The following is a 25,646-nucleotide window of genomic DNA, read 5'->3' as shown; positions in this document are numbered from 1 at the left end:
CGTACAGCTGCAGCGAAGCCTTGGGAAGATATAGGGTGACCCAGTCAGAAAGAGTTAGTCATCATAGGGAAATTTTCCCTCACTGACTAAGAAAGGCCAGAAGGGTTCTCCTGGCCTAAAAAAAAACTCACAAATAGAACATATAAAAGCCAAGTAGAAGGTTAAAATTGGAACCCCAAACAAAGCACAGTTCTCCTCCATCATCAGTGAACAATGGGAACCAGAGCCGAACGATCACGCAATGCATTTGAGCAGACAAATAAAAAATGTGAGTTTGTTTAAATTTAGAAGTGGACAACACTTCTGAAGAGGAGAGCAAATGGTTCTTTCATCTTCCGCTAAAGTTCCCTAGAACCAACATGATCCAAAAAAAAAAAAACAATAGACGTGTGTCATTTTATCAATTTCCAGCGGAAAGAGGAGCTGCGTAAAGACGCTGCCTTTGTCTAAAACCTATAGACGTTCTCATATCTGTATTAGTGAAAACAGGCCTTTGTCTTGGAGCTCAGTGGGCGTGCACTGGCCGGCCATGGCGGAGCTCCCGGGCTGACCATAGACAAGCTGCCAAGGAAAGGCTGCTAATTTACCATTACACAATCTGCAAGGTTATGGAACATAAATGTTTCCAGGTTTGCATAGAAGGCCTGGATGCAACAAAAATAACAACAATTCAGCTTCTAACAGATTGTATGGACAGCAAAATGTTCTCCAGTTTAATTGATAAATATGCCAATAAACACTAACCTGACAACAGCCAGATGCATGCAAATACCTCCTTGTCGTACATATATTCTTTTATTATGGATTCTGAGTCTGTTTCAGACTTTGACAACATTTTTAGTGAGAGTGGAGAATAAAGGCGTGGGAACCATGTGATCCATGCGAGTAATGGGTTGCCATGGTTACAAGCTAAAGAAGCACATTCGCACATCCCTTTCTGTCCAGCTTCTGATTGTAAAAGTTTCTGTGATTTCTTCGTTTCCAACAGAGTTTCTTTCAAGTTTGACATATGTGGAAAACCTGCCAAGGGAAAAGCGAAAAAAAAAGTCCGACTGCTCTGAATGTGGTGAAGTACGATCTACAGCGTTCCAAATGATGCAGCTTCTGATCCCTGAGGGACAGACTGACCAAGCCCATCGTTTCCATCCATGCTGATGAACCGATGTGTATGACTATAGGTGAGGGTATGGATATTTTAACTTATTAGACTGAGAGCTTTGTGTCTAAAAGTATTTTCTACTTTTTATTCAACCGAAAGAGATCGATGCGAACATAGGCACAGCTTAAGCTCTTATCCACTAAATCATCTCCTGCCCCATCCTGGTAATCAATCAACCTATTTTTGACGACCAACAGAAGCAGAAAAATCATACCAAAGTGCATTTTAAATAAAATAAATAATTGAACTTTATCTCACACTGGAGAAATTCACTTCTGTATTCAACCAATCCCCTTGGGGTGCAGTGGGATGCCATTGTGCAGCACCCGGGGAGCAGTGTGGGGTTAAGGGTCTTGCTCAGGGACCCAGAGTGTAGGCTATACTTGCAATCTTCTCAAAGCACAACCACACTGCTCTAACCACTAGGCCAACACTCCCCGTAATGTTTTTGGACGTGTATGGAAAGCCAATGCAGGGAGAACATGTAAACTAACTTCATGCAGAAAGATTTCTGCATGAACTTTCTTTCTGTGAAGCAACAGGGCTACCAGCTGTTCCACCAAGCAGCCAAAAATGCGACCAATTTCTTTATTTATTATTTATTTATGTTTTAAGCTCATTCCATCTCGCTCACCTAAATGCCAAGCTGGTCTGACAGGAGGCTCCAAATCAAGTCATCACTTCATATGTATAAAGCTCATAAAAACACTCAGATATCCAGTGAGTACCAATCTGCTCACGCAGTCCCACGGATGTGAGCCAACAAACACATTTAATGCAGCAGCCATGCAGATAAACATAGACAGTCGTGAAAGGAGACTCCTTTGCACTCTCTAATTTCACCACATATTTTATCACCTGTCCTGTAGTCACATGAGACTCCCAGACTCAGGACGATCTGTCACAGCACAGATAATTTTACATCATCACTCAATCAACAACAATGCCTCAACATGCTGGGCACCCGCCTGGTCTGCTGGAAACAGCTCAGCCCCTCTACCTCTGCACGGCAGGAAGCTGGTCTCTTACCTGTATGAGCAGCAAACGTTTAATCCCAATTTACCCCTTCTGTTGGCTTCTGTTCCTGCTTCTCCTCACTCAGCTGAATGACTTTATCTCCAGCTTAGAGCTGTCGATGTTGCAGGCTGCAGTGCCTCTGCTCTGGTCTAAAAGCTGCCCCTGTTCTGAATGTGCATGTGGGAGGTCTGTCACAACAGCTCGTGTCATGGTGCATGTAGGTGGAGGCTAAGGGGCTACCAAATTCCACAGAACTGGGTTTGAACGGGGCCACATCCAACCTATCAGGGTCCGACTCTATTATGCACACCTACTTCCTTTAAACAACACCAACTCTACTGGAAAATGTGGAAAAAGGGGCCTTTATATCAAACATTCACGATTGTACGTCACTGGATGCTCCTCTGTTAGCCTGCTGGAGTTAAAAAGAAAAATACCGTGCTTATAATGGAAAGAGGTGCTTCATCCAACAACTGATTTAACAAGCTTTCAGCAAGCTGCAGAAAACTCCACCCTGCTGCAGGCAAATGGAGAAAACAGAAGAATGGCTGCTGTTCTGATGTACACAGAACCGAGGATGAGAAATATTTAGCTGTGGATTTGCAGGTCTGTATAAACAGAATGTTTTCTGATGACGGAACCGTTTTTCTGAAAGTGTTTGGGCACTATGATCCATCTGTGCACATTAGCATGCAGGACAGTCCTTTTATTATTACCCCCGATGAAGGTGCATCATTCAGAAGAAGCATTTGTCTTTGTCCACTTCATATCCTTTACTTTTAAGAACAAAACTAATTTTATACCAATTAAAGCAAGTCTGCCTTATAACAGTTAAATTTAGTCTCCATGTCCTCTCTCTCTATTCTTACGCTGATGATGAAGATGACCGGGATGATTCCAGCTCTAATATTAAATAAAACTTTTAGTCATCCGTCTCAAACTAGATGTGACTAATGAGCAGGATCACCTCTGGTACTACGGGAAATCTAATCTGTCACTTTACACTTTCCTCTCAGACCTGGACGACTATTTATGTTGCTTTGGCTTCTGATGCGTCTGCTGCTGTTTTCATTTGCTTGTAAAGAATCCACATAAGCCTCTACAAATAACCTTTGACTGGGTCTTCCGTGTGATAAGACGGAGCATGTGTTTTATGTCAGCGGGTCTCTACACACTCCAGGGGATGTAAATAATTTCCAACTCTGATGTGAGGATTTGTGTTTAGGAGCCGATTCTGATCATTCGGAGAAAAGCAGCTGATAAATGTTGAAAAAACGAACGTTTGTTCCCAAATAAATCTAAGGTGGTGCCAGATATTCTGAGGTTCTGCTAGCCAGATGGTGCAACTGTGTGACCTCTTCATCTCTGAACTCTGACTTTTGACCCCAGTTGGCTGTATCCCCCCCCCCCCGAGCCTTACAACGGAAATAGCATGTTCCTCCTGTAGCTTACATACACAAACGCACACGTGTGCGGCTTCTGTGGCGTTTGAAGTGGCGCGTTAATAAGAAACAACGATGAAACACGTTCTGAGAATCCTCCCAAACGGCCACGATGCTACCACCACTAATAGCAGGACGGGAATAGCCTTACATGTATTTACATTGAATTTTCCCCTAGAGTATAAAGCTCCTGAGCGGCTGTGAGTGATGCTGTAATCGTATGTAAGTTTAGTCTGCCTCCGTATTTGGAGAAAGTTAATGGCTAAACGATTGATTTGGCCACTAAAGCTGCCTTTACGGTAAGCCGGAGCTTAATGATGCTTAGTACAGTAATACAGCGTGTCTATAACTGATTAACAAAGATCTACAACATGCTCAGAGCTGCTTTATTTACATTATGAAGACCACAGAGAGACGATCAGTACAGCATTGATCAGAGGTCAGCCAAAGGTGGCTCTTTGGACCTTCCTTCTTAAAAACCTTGGCTAAACATCATAGAGAACCAACTAATGTTTCTAAATACAGAATATTATGCCAACAATAATAACAAAAACTGCAGGTTTTAGCAATCTTTCCATTTCTATATATTAAACTAACTGCTCTGACTGGCAAAACAGAATAAGACTAACGGTACCAAACTGTTTTTATTTTTTTATCTATTATGTCCCATTGCACCACAAATAATACCAACTTAAATATCAACTTAAATTTTATTCCAAAACCTCAAAATAAAATTGTGCTTCTTTAAAATAGGCAGAAATATAATCAGAAATATGTTCTGTTTCCAGAGCGGCGAGGAACATTTGTGGCTCTAAAGTGGTTTTAACCGGACTGAGGGCAAGAATGGACTGTGAAGGTCGCAGACCCCTGGCATAGATGAACCTGAGCTGCTTTTTAAATGTACAGCCATGTTTAAGTACAGTTCAGCAAACCGCATGCTTCTAACCTCCCAGATAGCTGCTTCAATGCAACTACAGGAACTGCTCCCAGTAAGCACTTAAGCAGCTTATTAAATATACATCAGAGGCATTGAAGAGTCAATATCTATAAGTGCTAAATACTTAAGACTGGAGAAATGAAGGAGAATGTAATGGAAAAAAAAAAAAAAAAACACGACAAAGGTTGTTGATTTTCAGCTATGATATCAGCAATTTCATGGCAATCCCAAATAAAGAGTGGAAACACGTAACACCCCTTATAACAAAGTGTAGCACCCTCAGCGTAGCTGTATTAATAACAGAATCAAAGGCTGTTTCTCAGTATGTGTAGTTGTGCGCTCTTATGTGCTTGTTTACTCGAAAAACATCATCAGCCTCAGCCCTAGTACTGTTGCAATTCACAAGAACAGCAGACTGAGAAAGGATAAAGTCCCAGGATGTTGTTCTCGCCCCTCCCTCTTTACCCAGCATGCATCAGAGCAGACATGTCCGTTCTTGAGATTGACAGCTGTCCCAGCATGCACTGCAGCAGCAGCTTTCAATAGAGCGCTCACAGAGCTCAGAGTATTAAGTTAAAAGTTCTCTTTTCTGTTGTTCAATAAAAGTAAGTTTTAAGATCATTTCACGCGAGAAGATTATACTTTCAAGCATCACTATATGGCCCATTTGCTGATTTAATTCATCATTTAAAAAAAATAATTTCCAAAGTTGAGAGGACCACAGCAACCAGCGGACCTCCGAGGGTAACGACAGCCAGGACTAACCGCAGCCCCTCTGCAGCAGCCCTCTCTCAGCCTACCGTATGGGAAGGACTGCTGGCTATGATGGCGAGTTTTTTGGTTTTATTTTGGCAATATGTTAATTCGATTTGTGTTTATATGACTGTTAATTATTATTCCCCCACTAAATGAGAAAAAAAAAATCAGAATTTATTATTATCTAGAGCAGCGGTGGGCAACTCCAGTCCTTGAGGGCCGGTTTCCTGCAACATTTAGATTCATCCTTGGTCCAACACACCTGAATCAGATGGTTGAATTACCTCCCCAGTATGCCATCAATTTCTCCAGAGTCCTTTTAGTTATCTGTTTACTTTATTGGTGTGTCAAGTCAAGGAAATATCTAAAAGTTGCAAGATAAAGGTCCTCCAGGACTGGAGTTGCCCTCCCCTGATCTAGAGACTATTAATAACAGGAGATGAAATGCAGCTCCAGACGAGCTGAGCGTGTGGTGTCGTCACAAGTATGCTGCTGTTCCAATTGACCCAGATTTATGCTGCGTGCTCCTGTTTTCCCAGAATCCAGACTTTCTTGTGTTCTTCTCAAGAACATACTTGGCAAGAACAGGAGTCCGTACCTGCGTTCTAGTGAATTGAGAAATGGCCAAAGAGATTGGGTCAGTCTGGGACTTGAGAACTTGATTTAAAATTAGGACAAAGGCCAGAGGTTATAGATACCAGGAACAAGACTTTAAGACTCTAAACTAATGGAGATATCTTCAAACCTATCTAAAAGATAAACAATCAGATTCCTTTTAGTCTCCACAACAGATTCTCCAGGACTCATCAGAACATCTGAATAATCATTATAAAGTGCTGAAACATGAACACATTTAGAAACAACGTTTTCTAAGAAAACATCAAGATTATTGAGGAACTGGTTGATGTTTGATGAAATGAGAACCATCAAAGTTGGTTCTCCAGCTTTTATCTGCAATGCCAAGAGTTGCATGTCTATTCTGGATTCTTATTTGTTTTCTTGTATATATATTTATCCTTGCTGCTGGTTTTAAATTGTTTCTAGCTTTGTATGGCATGTTGAGTCGGACCGCAGTGGAAATAAGCCGTTCTTTGCTTTTGTTTTTATTCTACATGATGACATTTGCCTCTGGTTATGATGGGCTAATTCTGCTGCCATCCCTAAACAAATTCAATCAGTCAACCCACAGCCAAGGTCTTTCCCCAGCTTGTTTTTGATTACCTCTCAGAGAAAAAAACCCCCAAAAAACCCAAAGGCCTACCTCATGTTCCCCTCAAAATACATCTTGATGATCACAGACCCTTTCTGAGAACATTCTGTGGGCCAACAGGAGAAAACTGGAACATTTGTTGAGTAAAATCAAAGCAGCGGTCAGACAGGGTGGCGTTAAAGAATGAAAAAAAGAAAACACAGCAAATAGGAACCAATCATCTATAATCTACGTTCCACATAGGATGAATAATAAAGTGTTAAGACAAAGATTAGCAAATGTTTGCAGAGAAATGTGGGCGTTAGCGAAAGATTTCTCCAGAAATGAAGACGGTAACAAAGGAGAGGAGAGGCTGGTTTCCCAGAGGAGTCAGAATGAGTTCATTCAGAAGCTTTTTTCTTCTTTTAAAGTTTATCTCAAGAGTCCTTTCACAGCCCAGCTTAGAACGGGGCTATTCAGGAAGATAAATGACCCACATTAACAGGTCCCACGGGCCGTTAGGACAATAAATAAAGCAGCAGAACCACAGAAGTCTTGTTCTTTTTGTGAGTGTTGGAAGGAGGACTAAACCGAAGTTGCTGGTTAATCTTCATTTGACTTCACGACTCTTCTTTTGGAAACTGAGGATGTCAACAAGTAGCTAGCAAATAACACACAAAAGGGGGCGGGGCTTCTCTATGTCTGCAGTTCTGCCAATGGCCATAATTAAAGACATCCTTGGCTAATTTATCCAAATCAGCTGAATACAGCTGAGAGCAGGAAAAGAGGGGAGCCTGTCTAACAGCTGGAATAAAAGCTGTTTCCATGTGAAGATAACAGACCTCCCATTCATTCCAGCACATACTGGACAACCGATAACCAGCCTTCTGAAGCCTCCGCAGAAACACTCTTTAATACTCATATTGAAAGAAAAAAAAGGCTAGAAAACCTTTAATTCTCCAGAATACTATTCAAATTGGATATCCAGCATGGAGATGTTTAAACAATACATTTAGTTGTTAGAGTTCAATATCCTCCATCGCCCTGCCGACATCCTCAGTCTCCATGGCCTCTTCATGATCCAAACAGGGACACTCTACAACACAAGGCACTTGTTCTCCCTTTTGTGTCTGACGCAGACTCAACTAGAGGGCCTTTATGCCTCTGTCTTGGCTCTTACACAACCAGAGCTGTTTGGAGTCAAAGCAGAACAATCCACCGATGGCCAGGCTGAGGGATTGATAGCGTGTTGCCAACACAAAAGCCGAGACGTCGCACCTCAGCAACCTCCTGAAGGAATGAGATATTCTTCAAACAAACAACAAGGAGAGCTTCACTCCAAGATGGCTGCTTGGGTGTTTAAATAAAAACTATGATGTAACTGAGGATATCTGGTTATCAAAGAGGCGTAAATGATGATGAGATTTTGTGTCTGCCTAAAATTATTCAAGTTTTTTACATAAATAAGATCTAAGAAAATAACTTTAGGTGTTCCTCAGGGTTTTGTTTTCAGCCCAAATGTTGTTTACATTTATTCTTATTAAAACAGAAATAAAATACATTTTTAAAACAAATTGACAGCACTTTACACCAACTATATAGATTTTTACAACTATACTTTTAAAATACATTAAAAAAAATGCTGTCAGTCAAACCTGACGTTCTGATGCAACAACTTAATCTAGTCAATGTCTTCAGTTTGAACAGGTGTTGGTTTTTGTATGAGCAATAGGGATGAAACAATCAATCAGATTAATCATGATTATCAATTGATATTGACATAATCGTCAACTAATCTAGTAATCGATTAATCGTTAACTGGAGGGTAGAGACTATAAAAAATGCCTTTAACTGACAAAGGAACCCACTTAGAGCAGTAATTATACCAAAATAGAAAAAAAAAAATTATGTTCAGTAGAAGCCCTTTAAAATTTCCCCTGCTTCTTCCTTATGGGTCCTTGGCTGTTCCCCTACTATTCATTTTTAAACATCAATATCTGTACTGACATATTCTTTCCGTCATGATTTTTGGACATTAAGATCTAAAGTGAAGCCTCATCTCCAGGTCAGACTGTAATTCAGTGAAAGGGTGGAGTCAGAGTAAGAAAAAGGGAAGTAGGCTGCCATTCAGCTGGCGTTTGAATGTGAGGGGCCATTTCGAGTTTCTGCTATGGTAAACATTTTGCATTTAAGATTAAAAAACTTTTTAATTTCTCATTATGCTCCATTACTAACTCCTCAAGTGGAAAACTTTAAGTTTCACTTGGTTTTATTTCGTATAAATTCTTCTTTAAGGATTCTTTTGGTATCTGATTATTAACTGATTAATAAAAAAAAAAAGAAAGATTAATCGATTTGCAAAATATTTTTTAGTTGCAGCCCTAATGATCAACCTAAAATAAATAAGAAAACTAATTTCAAAGTCTGAATTTAAGGCCGTTTATTATTTATTTGCACCTCATCTGGAAACAATCAACCTTCGATTACAGAGAGAAAATTAATCAAAAAAGTCTCAACAGCTTTAACTCTCCAGAAGTTTTAATCTAAAGTATTTTTTATGCCAAAAAAACAAGTTACTGCTGCGGACAGAAGTTTGACAGGACAGAAATACCCGAATTATGACTGCTGTTGGACACATAACAAGTCTGCTGGGAAAACAAGACGGCCAGGAGCTAACATGCATGAGATCAGAGAGGAAGTGTTGGCCCCCTGGAAAGAAATAACGACACCATCTGACAGGAAGCACGGGTAAAACAGTAACTTTGTGGCAGAAGAAAATATGATTACAGAGAGAAACCAAGTTCACGTTTGGAGAAGTTTGAGCTTCAAACACTGGAGATTAATGTGTATTCTTGGATATTACGCCTAAAATAAGGTAATTGCTCCTCTCTGGTAACGGTACCACAGTTAAAGTGACCACAGCTGAACCAGGAGGTCTGTCTGAAGTCTAACGGATGCTTTGAACCTTCACTGTGGCTAATATGGAAGATGGAGAGATGTCTACATGTATGCTTCCCAAGCTGTTCAGGGTTAGAGCTGCAATACAGTGGCAAACTATTAATCATGGAAGCACACAAAAGAAACCACAAAATGTTTGTTTTTATCCTCTTTACGGTCTCTTTGGAGCCCATTTTAACTCTCCAAAAGCCCAGCAACCATCACGCTACTGAAGACTAAATAAAGAGAAGTCATTAAAAACATCCATGCAAAATGAAAGCATTAAAATTCATCTATTCATCTGTAAAATGTGTAAAGAAAATAGAAAGTAGGACATCACATAACTGTTAGTTATAGTAAATCAGAGGTTCAGGTTTCCTGCAGTCCTGAAAGTCTTACTCACAGCTTTTCTCTCCAGCGTCACAGAAAGAGGAAAAACATCCAACAGCAGCCAAATCCTGGGCTGCAAAGAGGAATCTAAAGCAAAGCTGCACACAGAGTCACCACCCTGCAGAGCCGCAGCATGCACAAACCCACTCTGACACTCTGTGTCGCCCCACTGGAGAATGCGTCCACAAATCAGCCTGTAGAGCTGAGGAGAGGAATCTGCTTTAACTCCTGCAGCTCCTCAGAGGGGCAACAGACACGGAGAAAACTGTGGAAACAAAGGTGGAATTTTGCTGCTGAACCTGCTACAGTGGCTCAGAAGGAAACAGAAGTTTGAATATTCACTATGGAAAAGCGGAAACTTTCCACCACGTCTCTCTGTCCAGAACCAAAGAATAAAAAAGTCCTAACAGCATCAACAGAAATGTTCTGATCCAACAGATGAGCATGATCCGATTACAAGCTTTACTCTTTTTCTCTGGGATTTTATGTGACAAAGTGACACAAAGTAGTGCATCATTGACAGAATAATTAATGGATTCCCATTTTTTTTACAAGAATCTGAAAAGTGTGGCTTGCCTTTGAATCAAGTCCCCTGAGTTAATACTGGCAGAACTGCCGCAGGCCTTTACAAGTTCATGTCTACCAGCCTTAAACGTCTGAAGACTGAAATATCAGTCTTCTACAGTGAAATCAAATGAAGAACTTTTTTTTTTTTTTTTTTCAAACCACAGACGCTCAGTTCTATATAATAAGTCTAGACTTTGACTAGGCCATTCTTTGTGTATGTTTCAAGAGGTTTTTCTGTAGGAAGCTGAAACTCAACCTCAATCTCAAGTCTTTTTCTTCCGTGTTTCTTCTGGATAAGCTCAGATTTTCACTCCTGGATTTAGAATCCCTAAGCTGAAGAAAAGCATTCCCACAGTATGATGCTGCCACCACCGTTTCACCCTGAAAATGCTGGGTCCAGGTTAATATTCCTCCACGTTTGTAGAATCTCCTACATGTTTGTGACTCATTCTAGGAAGGTTTTATGACTTTCTTTTAAATGTCTTCCTTCTTTCCACTTTTCTGAGAGATCAATACCTTAACTGAAGACATATTGTCCCTTCTGAGTTGTGGTTCCCTGCAGCTACTCCAGAGTTACCCAAAGCTTCTTAGCTGATTCCCTGAATAATGCTCTTCCTGTCAGTTGAGGTGGACATCATGTCTTTTTACAGTTATTTCCATGCTCAGATGATGGGTTGAAGAGAGTCCTGTGAATTGTTTAAACATTAACATTGTTCAATAACCCTGCTATAAACCCAAACTGTGTACATTGGTCTTAATCATTCTATTGTTTGAGTTTCTAAACTTTCATTGGGGAGTATCAGATTTAGAGCCGAACACAAATGTTTCTAGTTTTCCTTTCTTGTTACTCACTATGAGCTACTTTGTGTAGATCGGTCACATCAAATCCATGATAATTGGTGCTAAACTCAGTCAGAGAAGGATTAAGATGTCACTGTTCTGAATATTTCTGAAAGATCTCTGAAGCTGATTATTTTTGAAGGATCAAAAACAGAAAAAGTCAGTATCAGTCAGTGAAAACAAGAGGTGTGTTAGCTAGAGCTGAATCCAGTTAAGCCTTTTTACCGCCTGTTGTTTCAGGATCAACAAAGGACTGAGATAAGTTGGTTTTCCTAAAGAATAATCAACAGTATAATCAACTAACAGCAAAACACGTCTTTTAGGATTCATCCCATCTAAGGTATTCCAGATTCCGCTGCTGGTTCTGATCCATTTCTGTGAAACCAGCAAGGAACATGTTTGTTTTTTTTCACTGCCAGAAAAGCCTCAGTCAGTAAAAGCAGCTCTTCTTCCAGGAAGTTTGATTCTTCATCTGTTTTGCTCTGATTTTCTACAGACAGAGGCCCAGTTTCTATAGTGTCAATCAGTGAGGACACTTCAATTCAATTCAGTTTATTTATATAGCACCAATTTACAATTGTCATCTCAAGGCACTTTACAATTCAACCAGATCATAAAGTCACATTGATTCAAAGTTTTCCATCTAAAGAAAACCAGCTGATTGCATTGACTCATTGACTCAAATACAATCCCTCACACTAAGCTTGCTTGTAGCAACAGTGGAGAGGAAATACTCTCTTTTAACAGGAAGAAACCTCCAGCAGACTTTGGAAGTTTTTCAAGCTTCAAAGATGAGAAGCATAAAGGTGGAACCCAGAAGCTCATGAGTAAAGCTGTCAGCCTGCAGCTTTCCCTTTCTTACATTTAGACGTTTGGCTGATTGAGGCTCTGCCAGAGGAATAAATTTGGTAAATTATTGTTTGAAGCAAGCATGCAATTTATAAATGCAAATTAGTACAAACTGCAATTCACAAAAGATTTTTTTTTTATTATACTTTTTTTTTATTATAAAGAAATGGTTTTGAGTGTAACTTTTGCTGTTTTTTTTATCTCAAACTTTGTTTTTCCAAATTATAATTTTTCCCAGTTAAAGTATGCAATTAAAGTTCTTGCAAAACAAATTGTCTTTTGATTAAAAAAATGTTAAGATCAAGACACTGTATCTAAATTTGAAGTCTTTCTAACTGAGGACTGCATGCTAAAAAAAAAAAAAGACCTCACAGTTGTGATGTTTATTCTGCTCTGATCTCATTAGCTCATGATGGGGCGGGGCTAAGACACACCTCTACAGAAACAAGCTAAGATGAGACTTTCACCTGCTCTATTTTAGCGGCGTCTATTTCAGGCTGCCACGCTTTATGAGCTGTGATAAAGAGAAGCCAAATGACCTCTGAGCTTTGACTAAATGGGAGCCTAATAAAAACAAGGAGGAGGGGAGTCCAAGAACCGTGGCTGGATCCCTAATCAACAAGCACGCTTCCTATCTTACTGTTTTATTTACCAGAGTAGGGAGCAGAGAGCAGGATGGGGTCGGCACCTCGCGCTGCTGAGGGCGTGGCAGCACTTTCTTTTTTTGGGTGGCACATAAAGCAGAGATTTGGTCGCAGCATGACCACCGCTGCCTCAAAAGGAAACCCTGGTCCATGCCTGTGGCTCAGCCCAGGAATGTCTGCGCTCTGGAAGGCTGCAGCCTCGGGTCTCTTGGGCCGTTTGGCTTCTCTGTTGTGATAATTTCACCGCAAATGATGCGGTTGTAAAACTGTCCCCTTCAGCCATCAATTCCATCCAGGGCGGGGAGATGTTGAAGCAATGAGAAAACAATAGATGTTTACGATCAGACGATGTTTTCGATGTTTAAAGAAAGGAAACAACACTGGTAGATCGTCTGGAACAGTACGCTCCATCTGTGTCTGACCTCAGCATCACCTCCATCACGGAGAAGATTTAAAGACATAAAAACACCTTCAGAGAAGGACTGAATGAAGAAGGAAAACAAGCAGCTTGGTTTCAGAGGTCAGAATCAGAGATGGAAATGGTGTTGTGCTTCCATGGCCACAGCCTCACTGAAGGTGGTGGGTAGTCCTGAAGAGCGTCCATCCTCCCTTTAGTCTTTCAGCTCTGCAGGAGCCTTGTCATATGACATTTCTAGATTTTGGACAAACGGTTCCAGAGATAATAATGGCTAAATACAGGAGGAAATTATTAAGTTTAACTTCCTGAAGGACTGGTGGGGACATCTCCCCACCAATAAATTTTAATACATAGACTTTGGCTCTCAGCAATATGTGGGACAAATTTCTAAATTTGATTTTGCTGCTTTTGAAGGAAGATAATCACTAATGTAGCTGAAAGGGAAAACATCCATCAATCCATCCCTATTTTTCTAGATGGATTGATGGAATAAAGAATGAAACTGAAATTGTGTGCATGCTAGGCAGGCATGATGTATGCTGTTGGCATCGGAATCGGCTGTAATTCATCCTTTTTTTTTATATACAATGTCTATCTACCCATAGACATAAATACCAATGTATTTTGGTTATTTTGTGTTCTGAATGATAGGAAAGCATTTAATAAATATATGTTTGAGCTCAATTTTCTTAAATACAAACGATATTGAAAGTGTTTGTTTGGAGTAACTGTAGTTCCATCATCCACCACCCTTAGAGTGTCCCCACCAACTTTAATCAAAAAGTTACACCCATGAGTTTAGGTAATAAATATTTAACTCAAACTTGACTGAGAGAAAAATTTGCCATCCATCCATCTGCCTCCTATTAGTGATAAAAAAGGCAGGGGGCAGCCATTTTTACTCAATACCAAAATGCTTACCCAAGTGGATTATAATTAAGTCCTATTAAATATATTTAGCTTATTATTTTTTAGATTTCTGATTCACCAACATAAGGAATAGGGTTAATAATCTGGAAAACCGGACAGATCTTTCCACGGTGCGTAAATCAGTCTATTGATGCTCAATACTTTCCCCAATCACAGTGTGAGAGGCGGCTCCATAAGGCCACAGCACTTCACTGTAACCATGGCCATCACGATCACAGCTGCAATGGAGCGATGCTTTAATCATGCAGTAAACAAAAAAAGTGTTCAAACATCCCTAAAAACAGCATTCAGAGGTCATTTATGAAAAAAAATACAATTAGAGAATAAAGTAAAGTCTGAATTCCCTGAAGTTTTAAAATTAGCACCTTGGGAGCCAATCAAAGCAGCGCCCTGCATACGCTGGCAAAACACTCCCCAACCCAAGAAGCCGTGAATCACAGTTAGTCACATTGGATGATTCCATTCATCAACGCTGCAAAAGAAACTGGTATCAGCTGCTTATATCCTGAGTCTATCACGTGTTACAATCACCACGGAAACATAGGAAAACTGGTAAATAAAAAGATTCCACCCCCTGATGGGACCCAGCATAATGAAAGGCCTGCAGTTGATTCAGAGCATCCTTCCTAACGTCTCCAGACCTGGAGGTCAACCTCATCCTGACTCTTCAGCGAAGCTCTCCAAGGTGGAGACCGTCTGCCTAGCAGCATTCAACCAGTGTTCAACATCAGACCCACTCTGATGGGGTCCAACACTTACTATGATGACTCTTATTCCCTATCATTTTTACATAGGAACCCCAGACTGTAAGTTAGAAACTCAAAACCCAGCAGCCCAACTGATCTCCTTACTGGGAACTGATAGGAATATCAGCCGTCATACAGGATTTCTTTGACCTTTTAGATGATAGACTCAAATCCAGCCACTAGCAGCAGACTAATAAACAGTTTTCTGTCTAAAACAACCAGCAGCAACACTCTGTCTCCCATCGTCTTGGGAAAAATTCTTAAATATTCAAATTGAATCAAAGATCATTTGCCGTCTCGCTCTCACCATCAGTGGTGTCCTCGCAGTGCTGGTTGAAGTTTTCATAGGAATCCCAGCGAATCAGAGGATCCTGGGTGTTGTAGTCCACCGAGACTGTCGGCCCGTTTTCCAGGTGGTCCATACCTTGACCAGAAGTACAAATAGACAGAGAAGAAGATGTGAATACCTTTAAATCAGAAGCTTCGTCAGACTCTAGCTTATTGGGTTTAACCTCACTGATACTTACCATGGATTTTCTCTGGTCCAAGTGAGAAAATAAACTCCACTTTTCCGTATTCTGGAAACCTGTCATCTGCACACAGGAAACATGTGATACAGAATAAAGGAGCAGCTACAGAAGAACAGGCTGTGAGTTAACCGATCCAGAAGACCATTCTACCTTTAAATGTCTCGTCCAGTTCGTCCTTCCCAAACACAATTCCCAGGTCATGGATGGCACAGGTGTGGAACTGCACCCGGAATATCACGTCTCTGCAGGGGCTGCGGTAGCGTTTGTGGTAGCACTTCAGCTAAGGGGGGGAAACAGTGCAAACAGGTCACCTTCAGAGGGTGATGGTCGCTGCATGTTCTGGTTCTGATACTCCTTCAGCAGTCTGACTGGATTTAGATTGTTTTTGTTCAGGTAGAAACCACATTTACAGCTACTGCCTCACAACTTACCAAAGAACAGCAAACAGACAAACAATCAAAGGCTCCAAATAGTTAAATTGGACGAAATAAATGAGCCTTGAAGCCTAAATTAATTAAAATAGATGTTTGTTTGATTTTTTTCTCTTTCAGATGTTTTCCAAAGGTTCTAAACCAGTTTTGCACAACAGAATAACTCTAGTGCTTTATTCAAAAAGAGGAAACATCAGAATGATGATGCATACTGGCTTTTATTTACTGGATGGTGGGTCAGAATCCAGAACGATGGGCCCAAATGACACTGAGTAGACATAATAAAAAGGCTGCTTCTTTTAATATTAATCATCTCCTTGGTTTTATCTTTATACCGAAGCATGGAAGTGGCAGAATCATAATATGGGGTGCTTTTTAAATTGGATCTGAGATCTGGGAAAACTCCAGCAAAATGGACGTAGCCAGAAAGGATAGAAGGAAACTATTTGTTTAAAAAATTTTTAATATTTTGTTTTACCATAGATTAGGAAATCATTGTTTGTAAATTTAATCTATTTAACACCTTTCCCTGTTCATCAGTATTCATACTTAGATTATTCTTTCTAGGATCAGTGATGCAACAATCAGCCAGTTTTCCCCCTCTAATGGGCAGCCTGTAAACACATCATCAAGAATCAATTTATTTATATATATATTTTTTTTGTGTTAATTAAAAATCAGATAGGATTTGATGCTTTTTTGAATTAATTGATTGATTGACTTTATGATCTCACAGTGGAAAAATTTACTCCTTACATCAGCTCAAATAGACAAAGAAGAAGAATGTGCCAAAGGAAGAAAAAGGTGGATGGATATATGCAGTATATACGTACAGTGTGTCCACATACTGTATGACAACTTTTTCTTTATAGTAGGATCATAATACTTTGTTGCTGCACAGGGTGTTAACTAGGGGTCTGGAAAAAATCAGTTAGGCAATATATAATATTTTTTGGCTGCTTGATATAATATCGATCTTTTAGTTCCTAGTATCTATTTTTTTAAGTAAAACCTTTTTACATAAAACTGAGGAAAAATCTACTTTTGCACCGCCAGTCTGGCAGATAGTGCTGTGGAGCCCTTTTGCTGTGCGGTGCATCGCATTATCTGTAGTTTAGGCAGTCAAGGTGGAAGACGTGAACTGACTCGAACCCCAAGCAACTCGGTTTTCAACTGTTTTCAAACCATGGCATCTAAAAAGATCATTTCTGTTTTTTATTTGTTCGAAAACAAATGTGCAACATTCTGATACTGCATCCATGGATGGGCTAGTATTGAAATCAATTTAGATGGTATTACAGAGGTGTCAAGGTAAGGAGATGAGAGGAGATTAAAAATGGAGGACATTGTGAATTTGTGAAAAAAGGCTTTAGTTACTGTTGTTTAAGGCATCATCCCCCCTGCCAAACCCATTGGCCCTCAGCCAACACTCACATTATCTCTGTTCCTGTAATCAGAATGAGACAGGCATCATCAAAGCGCTCCATCTGATTATAAATTCAGGAGGATCCATTAGTTCTTCTTAAATAAAGGATGAGATGAGTTGGGATCCGTGGGCCAGAATATGAGCCACCGACGTCTCACTCTGAGGGTCACATAGCTACAAATGGAGGAACCCTAAAGGCCCACCTCATGGGGAACTTTACAGCCTCAAGGAAAGCAGGGGGAGAAACTTTTTCCACATGAAAACTTGAGCGAGAGAATAACACGGCTGCTTCCTCCCTTAGACATTAAAAAAGCCAGACCAGCTTTCCAAAAAAAAAAAAAAAAAAAAGGTCCAAAAATGCTGCTGGACCGGAAGAACGGTCCCACTGTTACGTCTTTGTTTCCAGAAACACATTGTGTGCTAATGAGGGTCTATAAACAGGCCTGCAGGATCCAGGCCAGCAATCTCTCCCCATGTTTTACTGCTTCTGTCAATAATCGCCAGAAATTGCTGCACAACGTGCGTACAGTACAAGCTCCCATCATATCCATGCTGAGAGGGGAAGAACCCAACAGGACCACCAAAAACTTGGCTTATTCTGCTGGTTAGTGCAGCTTTTTTTATCAAATGTAAAATGATCAGTATTGAAAAGGCAGAGCTTACGATGAAAACAAATATTATAAACATTTATTACACACTGAGACAGAGTGTAAACCTTGTAGTTATGCTAATAGCTTACAGATAATTAAAAATCCAATTTCTCATATTCATAAGAACCATTTTCCTAATTTCTTCCAATTTTGTGGGGGAAAAAAACACTATTTGTTAAGTATAAAGTTTTTCAATGTCATGCAGGCGACTTACTGCAGGTCTTATGACCTAACAGCTTATAGGCACTGAGCATTTCACCATCACACACACAGAGCATCTAAAAGCAGACATCTGACCCTGAGAGGAACATTTTATTTGACTGTGTAAACAGATGTTATGTATTGCAGGGATTAGAGATTGACTGGTTCTGTTTATTTAAGGCCGATGCAGCTACTGATTATCCTGACGTCTAACTGATCCCTTATAGGTTCTGCTGATTCTTTAGGCTTAAATATTACTTTCTCTTCATAATTTACATGATTAAAATTGCAATAATCATAACAAACAATATACGAGTGAACAACAACAAAAAAACTGTTATTAACAAATAAATTAACAAAAAAAAATTATGGATAGCAAAACGGCAACTTCCTTGATCTAAAGACATGGCTGCTAATGAATCGGGGAATGCATGCAGGTATTGGCTGATACCCATGCGAGGAAAAAAAAAAAAGTCCAGCTCTGGTACAGATGTACCAATTTGCCAAAGCAGGTTATTATCAATGTACGATATCAATATTGTTAGAGCAGAAAACTGGCCAAAAACTGACCTTCTCTAGTTCAAGGAAATCGGCAAACTACTAGGAAACTGAGGGGCTGGTGGAGGATGAAAAAGTCCCTGAGGGTTTGAATCCATGTGAACCGTTTTTCCTGTTAGCATCTTCTCTGCAGCCAGAGCAGGAGTTAGGTTGGGTCGATCAGTGTAAGTGGCTTTTTGCAGCATGCCCACATCGGATCGGGACCATAGCCGCACTGTAGTCAGCTAACCCGGCGCTAACGTGTGAACATGTCCTGCGTGGCTCCTCAAACATAATTCTTATACCAATGGCTGGATGTGAGAATGTTTCTATAAATTACCCACATTTACCATTTAAGTCCTCCAACATTCCCATTATTACCATGGACAGTTTCCAACTTGGAATATTGCCAACATTCCAAGAATAACTTCCCAACAGAAAGTTTTTAAGAGGTTTCTGAGAATTCCCTGGGACCCTTTTCAACCCAAACTTTCATACCAGTAACCAACCATGCCTGTTTTATGATATGCGTCCTGTGTCTGTGTGCGGTTCTTACCAGGATGTCCCCTTTCAGAAGGAGACCAGGTTCAATGGTGATACAGATGCTTGTCTGGCTGTCGCCTTGAACATTACTGCAAAAAAAAAAAAAGAGGAATAATATATTAGATGATCCCATCGTATCAGTTTGCGGTGGAAACAGCAGAGATCACTCCACTAACTGCTGCTCAGTGGATATTAAACAATTTGTTCTTCAGCAAAAACCATATCAGACTAAAGATTTAAAGTATCCCACAGCCTCATCAAAGGGCAACGACTGCTGACCGGAAGCATGTGGTTCACTTAAGAAGACATGAACTGACCTGTTGATTAAAAATAATTCAATTTGGATGTTCAGGAACACAGAAAGCATAGATGATAATGAAGTCTGCCATGATCTGGAAACCGCAGGAACATCAGTAGGAATGTCTACGATGAATCCACTTCAATATTAATAACTCTTACTCCAAACAAGGTTTGATGGATCGCATCATATTGTGGATCCTTTTCTGTGCTAGTGGGACGGTATAAATGTTCCAACAGGACAATGAATCCAAACTGGATTTGGATTTGATAACTGACCTTGAAATAATTGGTTCTGCCAGGTAGGGGGGTTAATAAAGGAACAGATTTACTCCAAAAACAGGTTTCCTCTGCAGTCAAGGATACTATGTGAAAGCAGTGCATCTAAAATGGGTCTGTTCGGGTAGATAGGTGAGGAAATTAAGCCAAATAAATCCATCTTCTCACACTTATTCCATGTCAGTGCCGCAGTGTGGCTGGTGCCTATCTCCGGCAGTCTACAGGCGAGAGGCAGGGTACGCCCAGGACAGGTCGCCAGTCGGTCGCAGGGCAACACAGATACACACATTCACGCAGACACTCACACTTAAGGACAACTTAGAGAAAGAGAAGCTAATTAACCTAACAGTCGTGCTTTTGAAATGTGAGAGGAAGCTGTAGAGAACCGACACATGCACGGGGAGAACATGCAAACTTCATCACTTGCTGCAAGGCAACATTGCTACCCACTGCTTCACTGTGCAGCTGAGCCAAATACAGATATGTCTAATTCGACATGTGTATATAGGAGATGTTCAGCCTTTACGCAGCTTTTACCTTCCTAAAAAACAACCGATGACCAATAAGCCACTGCCTTTCAGTCCTGTAGAACCCTAAATAGTCTCCTCAGGCAGGAACAATCCTACAGGCGTCCACACAGATGCCTGTCTGCCTCCCTAGTCACAAGTTAACAAGGTGTGATTGGGGGATCTCCTGCTGCAGAGGCTAGCTAAATACAACAATGTAAGCTGAGACTGGAGTGTAACTGGTGGGTGGGTGTGGGTGTTAGAGAGAGGCAATAAAGGAAAATCATAGGGTTTATTACGCAGCCCTTCTGGGGTCCCCATCCCAGAAATCCTGTAAAGAGCATTTGAGCGTCTGTTCAAACTCACTAGATCCCAGATGTGTAGACGGGCTGCATGGCCTGGTAGATTTTAAGGAAGGGACGACAACCTGTGGTAGAATAAAGACATTTTTAAAAACATTGGATGTATCTGGAGACGTTTGGCTGTAGGTGGAGATCAGCGGAGGACACCGACCTCCTTTGGACTCGAAGTCAGGGATGCCGTGCATGATGACGTGATGAAGGAAGAGCGGTTTGTTGTTGATCTTGATTTGGCCAGAGAGTAACCCGCTGAAGTACTCAACATACCTGAGGGAGGAGAGGAGACAGAAAGGTTTTCCTCTAAGTTTAAGAACCAAAATCTGAAAACAAACCTTTTACCAATTCAGGTTTAGGGACAACTCAGGCTGTCTGGAAATGTCTATCACACTCAAAAAGCTCTGGAAGGCATTGTTCAAGATTAGGACTTTAAGCCCAACTTTTGACCAGTGATGCATTAATCTAAACAGTGGAAATGATTTAAAAATGAACATTTTACACATCTAGATAAGTCATTATTTCTTAATATAAGTGCATTTGTTCTTGGATTGAGGAGGTAAAAGAGACATCTTGCCAATGGATCAAGACAATTTACACTTAAAATAAGAAAACAGAATCGCATTGTCTTATTTTAAGTGCATATTATCAAATTATCTTATTTTAAGAGTAAAAATCCAAATTCCACTGGCAAACTATCTGATTTACCAACTAAAATTAAGGGTAAATACACTTAATTTGAGAAATGTTTACTTGTTTCTAGATCTTTTTCCAGTGTAAACCACCAACAGAGGTCAGCATTCAGCAGAAATGGTCGCAGTTTGTATAAAGTCGCTGTAAGTGTTCCAAAAAAGTTAAAAAACAAACCACCAGAATTTGTTTTCAAGTTTGAAGACGTTTTGCTTCCCATCCAGGAAGCTTTTTCAATTCAAATGTCAGAAAAAGCGTTGAGTTGCTTTATATAGTAGCCCAACAAAGCCTTGTTTTTCTGAGACAACATGCAAATTCAAACGAATGACAGGTCCACACCTTTGGAATGTAGGTGGAAATCTACAATTAATACCAGAATGTGTTTTTTTCAAGCCTGTCCAAAAACGTTTAAGCCTTTGACAGGGCCAAAGGGGATTCACAAAGTGTTTTGTCTTTAAACATGACTCTGGTGGACAGACAACCCCTCCACAGTATTAGTCGACGGGATGTTGTGCTAGCTTATTGTTTGTAACATAACAATACTGTTTTACCTCGCTTTTCATGGAGTGCATATACATTTTCTGCTATTTGTAAATGACTTTTGACACTTAAGGGAGAAATAAATGGACGTTAAATTAAAATACTGAAGTCTCAGTCTGATCCGGTCTGATTACCTTAAGCTCAGTTGGAGATTAATCAAGAAAAATCAAAGAACAATCTTTATTTCAATGTGGAATGGATATCTTTGGTCAGTAACTTAAAAAATATTTTGCAGGGAGACATCACTTCGTTTTAAAGAGGTTGTTTTTGGTTTTACATTAAAACATTGTTTTATTTTCTTAAGGTATTCACATTTTCTATATTGAAGATGAAGAGAAGATTTTGAAAATGTTTAAACATTAAATGTGTGAATTTTAAATAAAGCAAGCTGGATCCTAAAAAATATGACCGTTTGCCGACCAGTAAATGCACCACGATCTGTGCTTAAAGGTCAGCTAATAACACTGTTGAATGTAGTTACGGCAAAACCAGCCCGTATAATCACAGCTCCACCCCCATGCTTGATTGTTGACATGTGGAATTTTATAATATTATTTTTAGAACCTGTAAAAACCAGGTGTTTATTTAAGACATCTTTCTGACCTTTTCTGAGACGGCTGACCCACAGGAAGCACTTTGTCTTCATAGAAGCGCTTCATGGCGAACCTGTCCAGAGCCTGGTCAGCGCTGCATCCAAACACAAAACAATGAGGTTAACATGTGAGCAACCAGCCGGGTTAGACTTACAGTTACTACCAGGACCTTTAACCCCATAGATATCAGAACACTGAAAAAGATGAAACAGCAGCTAAAAAAAAAGATTTACCTCTTGAAATTGAAACTCATTTACAATCCGTCTATCTTGTATTTGAAAATGTGTTAATTTGACATCATCAGCAGATTAAATTTATCCATCAACCATCAGAAACACCATGTTCGGACAGTTTGCTGCTAATAAAAGCTCTCTAGCTCCTTACTGTCAGCTTCATAAAAGCTTCCAGGATAATCAGATTAGGACAAAAACCAAAGTTTTAAACAGAGCAGAGGTCTTTTTTTTTTAGAACATGTAAAAACATCATGTGCTCATCTGATTGTTAGTATTCTAACCAAAAAACAACCCAACTGAGAAAAGCAAAGAAGATCTCATATAATCTGAGTCTTATGATGCAGCTAACTTGTGGTTTTCTGCCTGTAATATAATGAAACAAATTTCATCTGATTTGCTGGGACAAAAGTGCCATCCGCTGCTCATCTCTGCAGTACTTTGGATCAGTGACGTGTGAAACATATCACCACATCACATGATAAACATGGCGACTAATCTGGGTTGTCCTGCAGCTGGGACTCCAGACCCACCTGGCAGATATGTTGCTGTAGTGCATATAGGCAGCCACCACCACGCCGGTTCTGCCCCGATTACCCTGAAAAGAAATCAGTTAAGCATCAGTAAAGAAAGTCTTTGAACTTACAGAAATACTTTAAATCTGAAAAAAAAAAAAAATTCCAAGTATAGTTCCAGTGTTTTTCAAAGAGAAACCAAAAGAGACATCATGAAACAATGTTTCCCTGACCTCATATTTACAGTCTCTGTTTACCAGGAAAAACCCTAAACTGTGACCCTGCTGTTTTTAATCTGAAAAGATAATTTGTTCATGAAAAAAGCTGGAGGAGCAGAAGGATTCAGAGTTCAACACGGTTTAGAACATGAGATTCCAGGTACTAGTGTGACAATAGAAAACACACACTTTTTATACAGATAAAAGTTCTGAGCAGGAATCTTCTTCCAGACCACAGATCTGACGCACAAGCAGAAACATCAGTGATTTTCCACTGGGGGAATTGAAGCTTATAAACCATGTCAGTGCAGTGGCCATTCAAAAAAATGATTTTACCCTTAATTTGATTAGGAAAATAAGACGATCTGCCAATGGAATTATTATTTTTACCTTTAAAATAAAATAATTAGATATTATGCACTTGAAATAAGAGACTGCATTTTTTTCCCCCTTATTTTAAATCTAAATTATCATGTTCCATTGGCAAAGTGTTTCATTTACCTGCTCAATTCAAGAAAATGCATGTATTTTAAGAAAAAAAATACGGTACTTAAATTTTGTTTGTTTTTTGCAGTGGAAGTTAAACAGCAACTACTGGAAAAAATGTAAATCTCAATAAGTCATTTTTTTCTTAAAATAAGTGCATTTGTTCTTGGATTGGGAAGGTAAAAGAGACATTTTGCCAATGGAACAAGACAATTTACATTAAAAATAAGAAAACACAATTGGATTGTCTTATTTCAAGTGCATATTATCTAATTATCTTATTTCAAAAGTAAAAATACTGATTCCATTGGCAATCTCATTTACCTACACAAATTAAGGGTAAATACACTTAATTTAAGATACTTTTACTTATTTCTTGATCATTTTTCCAGTGTATGGCTAAGTAAATTACTGGAGGACTGCTAGTCAAAACGTTTACTACGAACCTCTCAGCAAGAGGATCACAGGAGACGGAACGCAGATCTCCAGGTTATATTTATAGACGTAACACCATGCACCATGTATGTGATTTTGTTTACATTAGAACTTCGACCTATGCTAGGAGATCTGTCCATTTTGCCAACCGTCACTCGGAGTCAGAAAGGAATAAAGCAGGACAGACATTGCAAAAGCTTCAGAGTGACCATTGTAAGCCCACGTTTGAAATACTAAACAACTCTCTGGTAAAATCTGTAGCCTCTCTATGTTTCAAATTCACTAAATATTGCATGTTTATTAGCAGGTGTTAAGCTTTGAATGCTTTATGTATTGATCTACTGTCATAGTTCTGTTGTGAGTTTTAGGAATAAAACAGGAAAAAGTTACTATTTGAGGAAATGTTGTACGTCTCTTTTTGCTACATATTTTTTTTAACATTCAATTCAATTTATCTTTATTGTCATTGTCACAAGAACAACGACATTTTAAAAAGTGTTGTTCATGCTTTACGCTTAAAAAAAAAAATAACTGTCACCACCATTTACACATACAAAAATAAATAATAACTGATACAAAACAACTAATAAGAATAGTACATTCTCACACACATCATCCATGACGATTAATGGTTATTTTTGGTTGCATTTAGTTTTGTTATTGCTGTTTGGTAAAAAAAACTGTCTCTAAGGTGGTTGGTTCTTGGTTTGATTTAATGAAAGGAACTAGGCTATAGTGAATGTCCATGTACTGTTTATCCTTTTATAGGCAGGGTTTTGTTTTCTATAGTACATTCTAGAAAAAAAGAGGGTAAATAACTTTTAAACAATCTGATCGTTAAATAACCTAAATAATGGGTTATAAACAAAAAATATAGGTCTGATGGTGCAAGGATGTGCATGCAATCCATGTACAGAGGCTTTATCCTCAATTCGGGTAGTCAGTCAAGTCCAGGCTTTGCTGCATGTCTTGCCCCTCTCTAATCCCATTTGTCTTTTTATTTTCAATAATAACCAAAAAAGGCCACTACAGCTTAAAAAAGCTGTAAAGAAAAAACATATGTGTTAATGAGCTTATTTATGACCAAAAAAATGAGCACAAACATCATTATATGGGTTTTAAATAAAATGCGACTCACTGCAAATAATTAATAATAGACCTTGACTCATTTATAAAATAAAAAGTCCCATCATCAATAAATATACAAAACAAAAAAACAGAAGCATAATCATTTAAAAGGCAGGTTAGAGTAGTGCAAATTGCCTCTGTGTCGGCTGTTTTTTGTGAATAACCTTCTGTAGTGCCGGAATTCTAAACTTGTCCAGACTTTGTGGGTTCTGCAGAGACTTATACTGCATGAGCTGC

The 25,646-nt window shown here is 39.4% G+C and overlaps 1 protein-coding gene across 15 annotated transcripts in view; it reads right to left on the bottom strand.

Moving 5' to 3' along the window:
• Positions 1-25,646, bottom strand: part of LOC107086212 (tensin-1-like) — a 204,983-nt gene that overhangs the window by 22,454 nt on the left and 156,883 nt on the right. For 11 of the 15 annotated variants that reach the window (XM_015377001.1, XM_015377008.1, XM_015376999.1 and 8 more), the window contains 8 exons: positions 23,161-23,225; positions 22,408-22,491; positions 20,735-20,847; positions 20,588-20,648; positions 19,153-19,228; positions 15,502-15,631; positions 15,349-15,414; positions 15,129-15,251 (listed from right to left, as the gene is read on the bottom strand). In XM_015377001.1, coding sequence (XP_015232487.1) covers positions 15,129-15,251; positions 15,349-15,414; positions 15,502-15,631; positions 19,153-19,228; positions 20,588-20,648; positions 20,735-20,847; positions 22,408-22,491; positions 23,161-23,225 — 718 coding nt within the window. The remainder of the gene's footprint in view (positions 1-15,128; positions 15,252-15,348; positions 15,415-15,501; positions 15,632-19,152; positions 19,229-20,587; positions 20,649-20,734; positions 20,848-22,407; positions 22,492-23,160; positions 23,226-25,646) is intronic. The other 4 variants (XM_015377011.1, XM_015377000.1, XM_015377014.1 and 1 more) reach the window with 1 other exon arrangement.

This window comes from Cyprinodon variegatus, unplaced genomic scaffold (genome assembly GCF_000732505.1).
Source record: "Cyprinodon variegatus isolate N-32 unplaced genomic scaffold, C_variegatus-1.0 Scaffold145, whole genome shotgun sequence".
NCBI lineage: Eukaryota > Metazoa > Chordata > Actinopteri > Cyprinodontiformes > Cyprinodontidae > Cyprinodon > Cyprinodon variegatus.
Note: the sequence above shows the minus strand (reverse complement) of the source record. Positions and strands in the feature narration are given on the sequence as shown.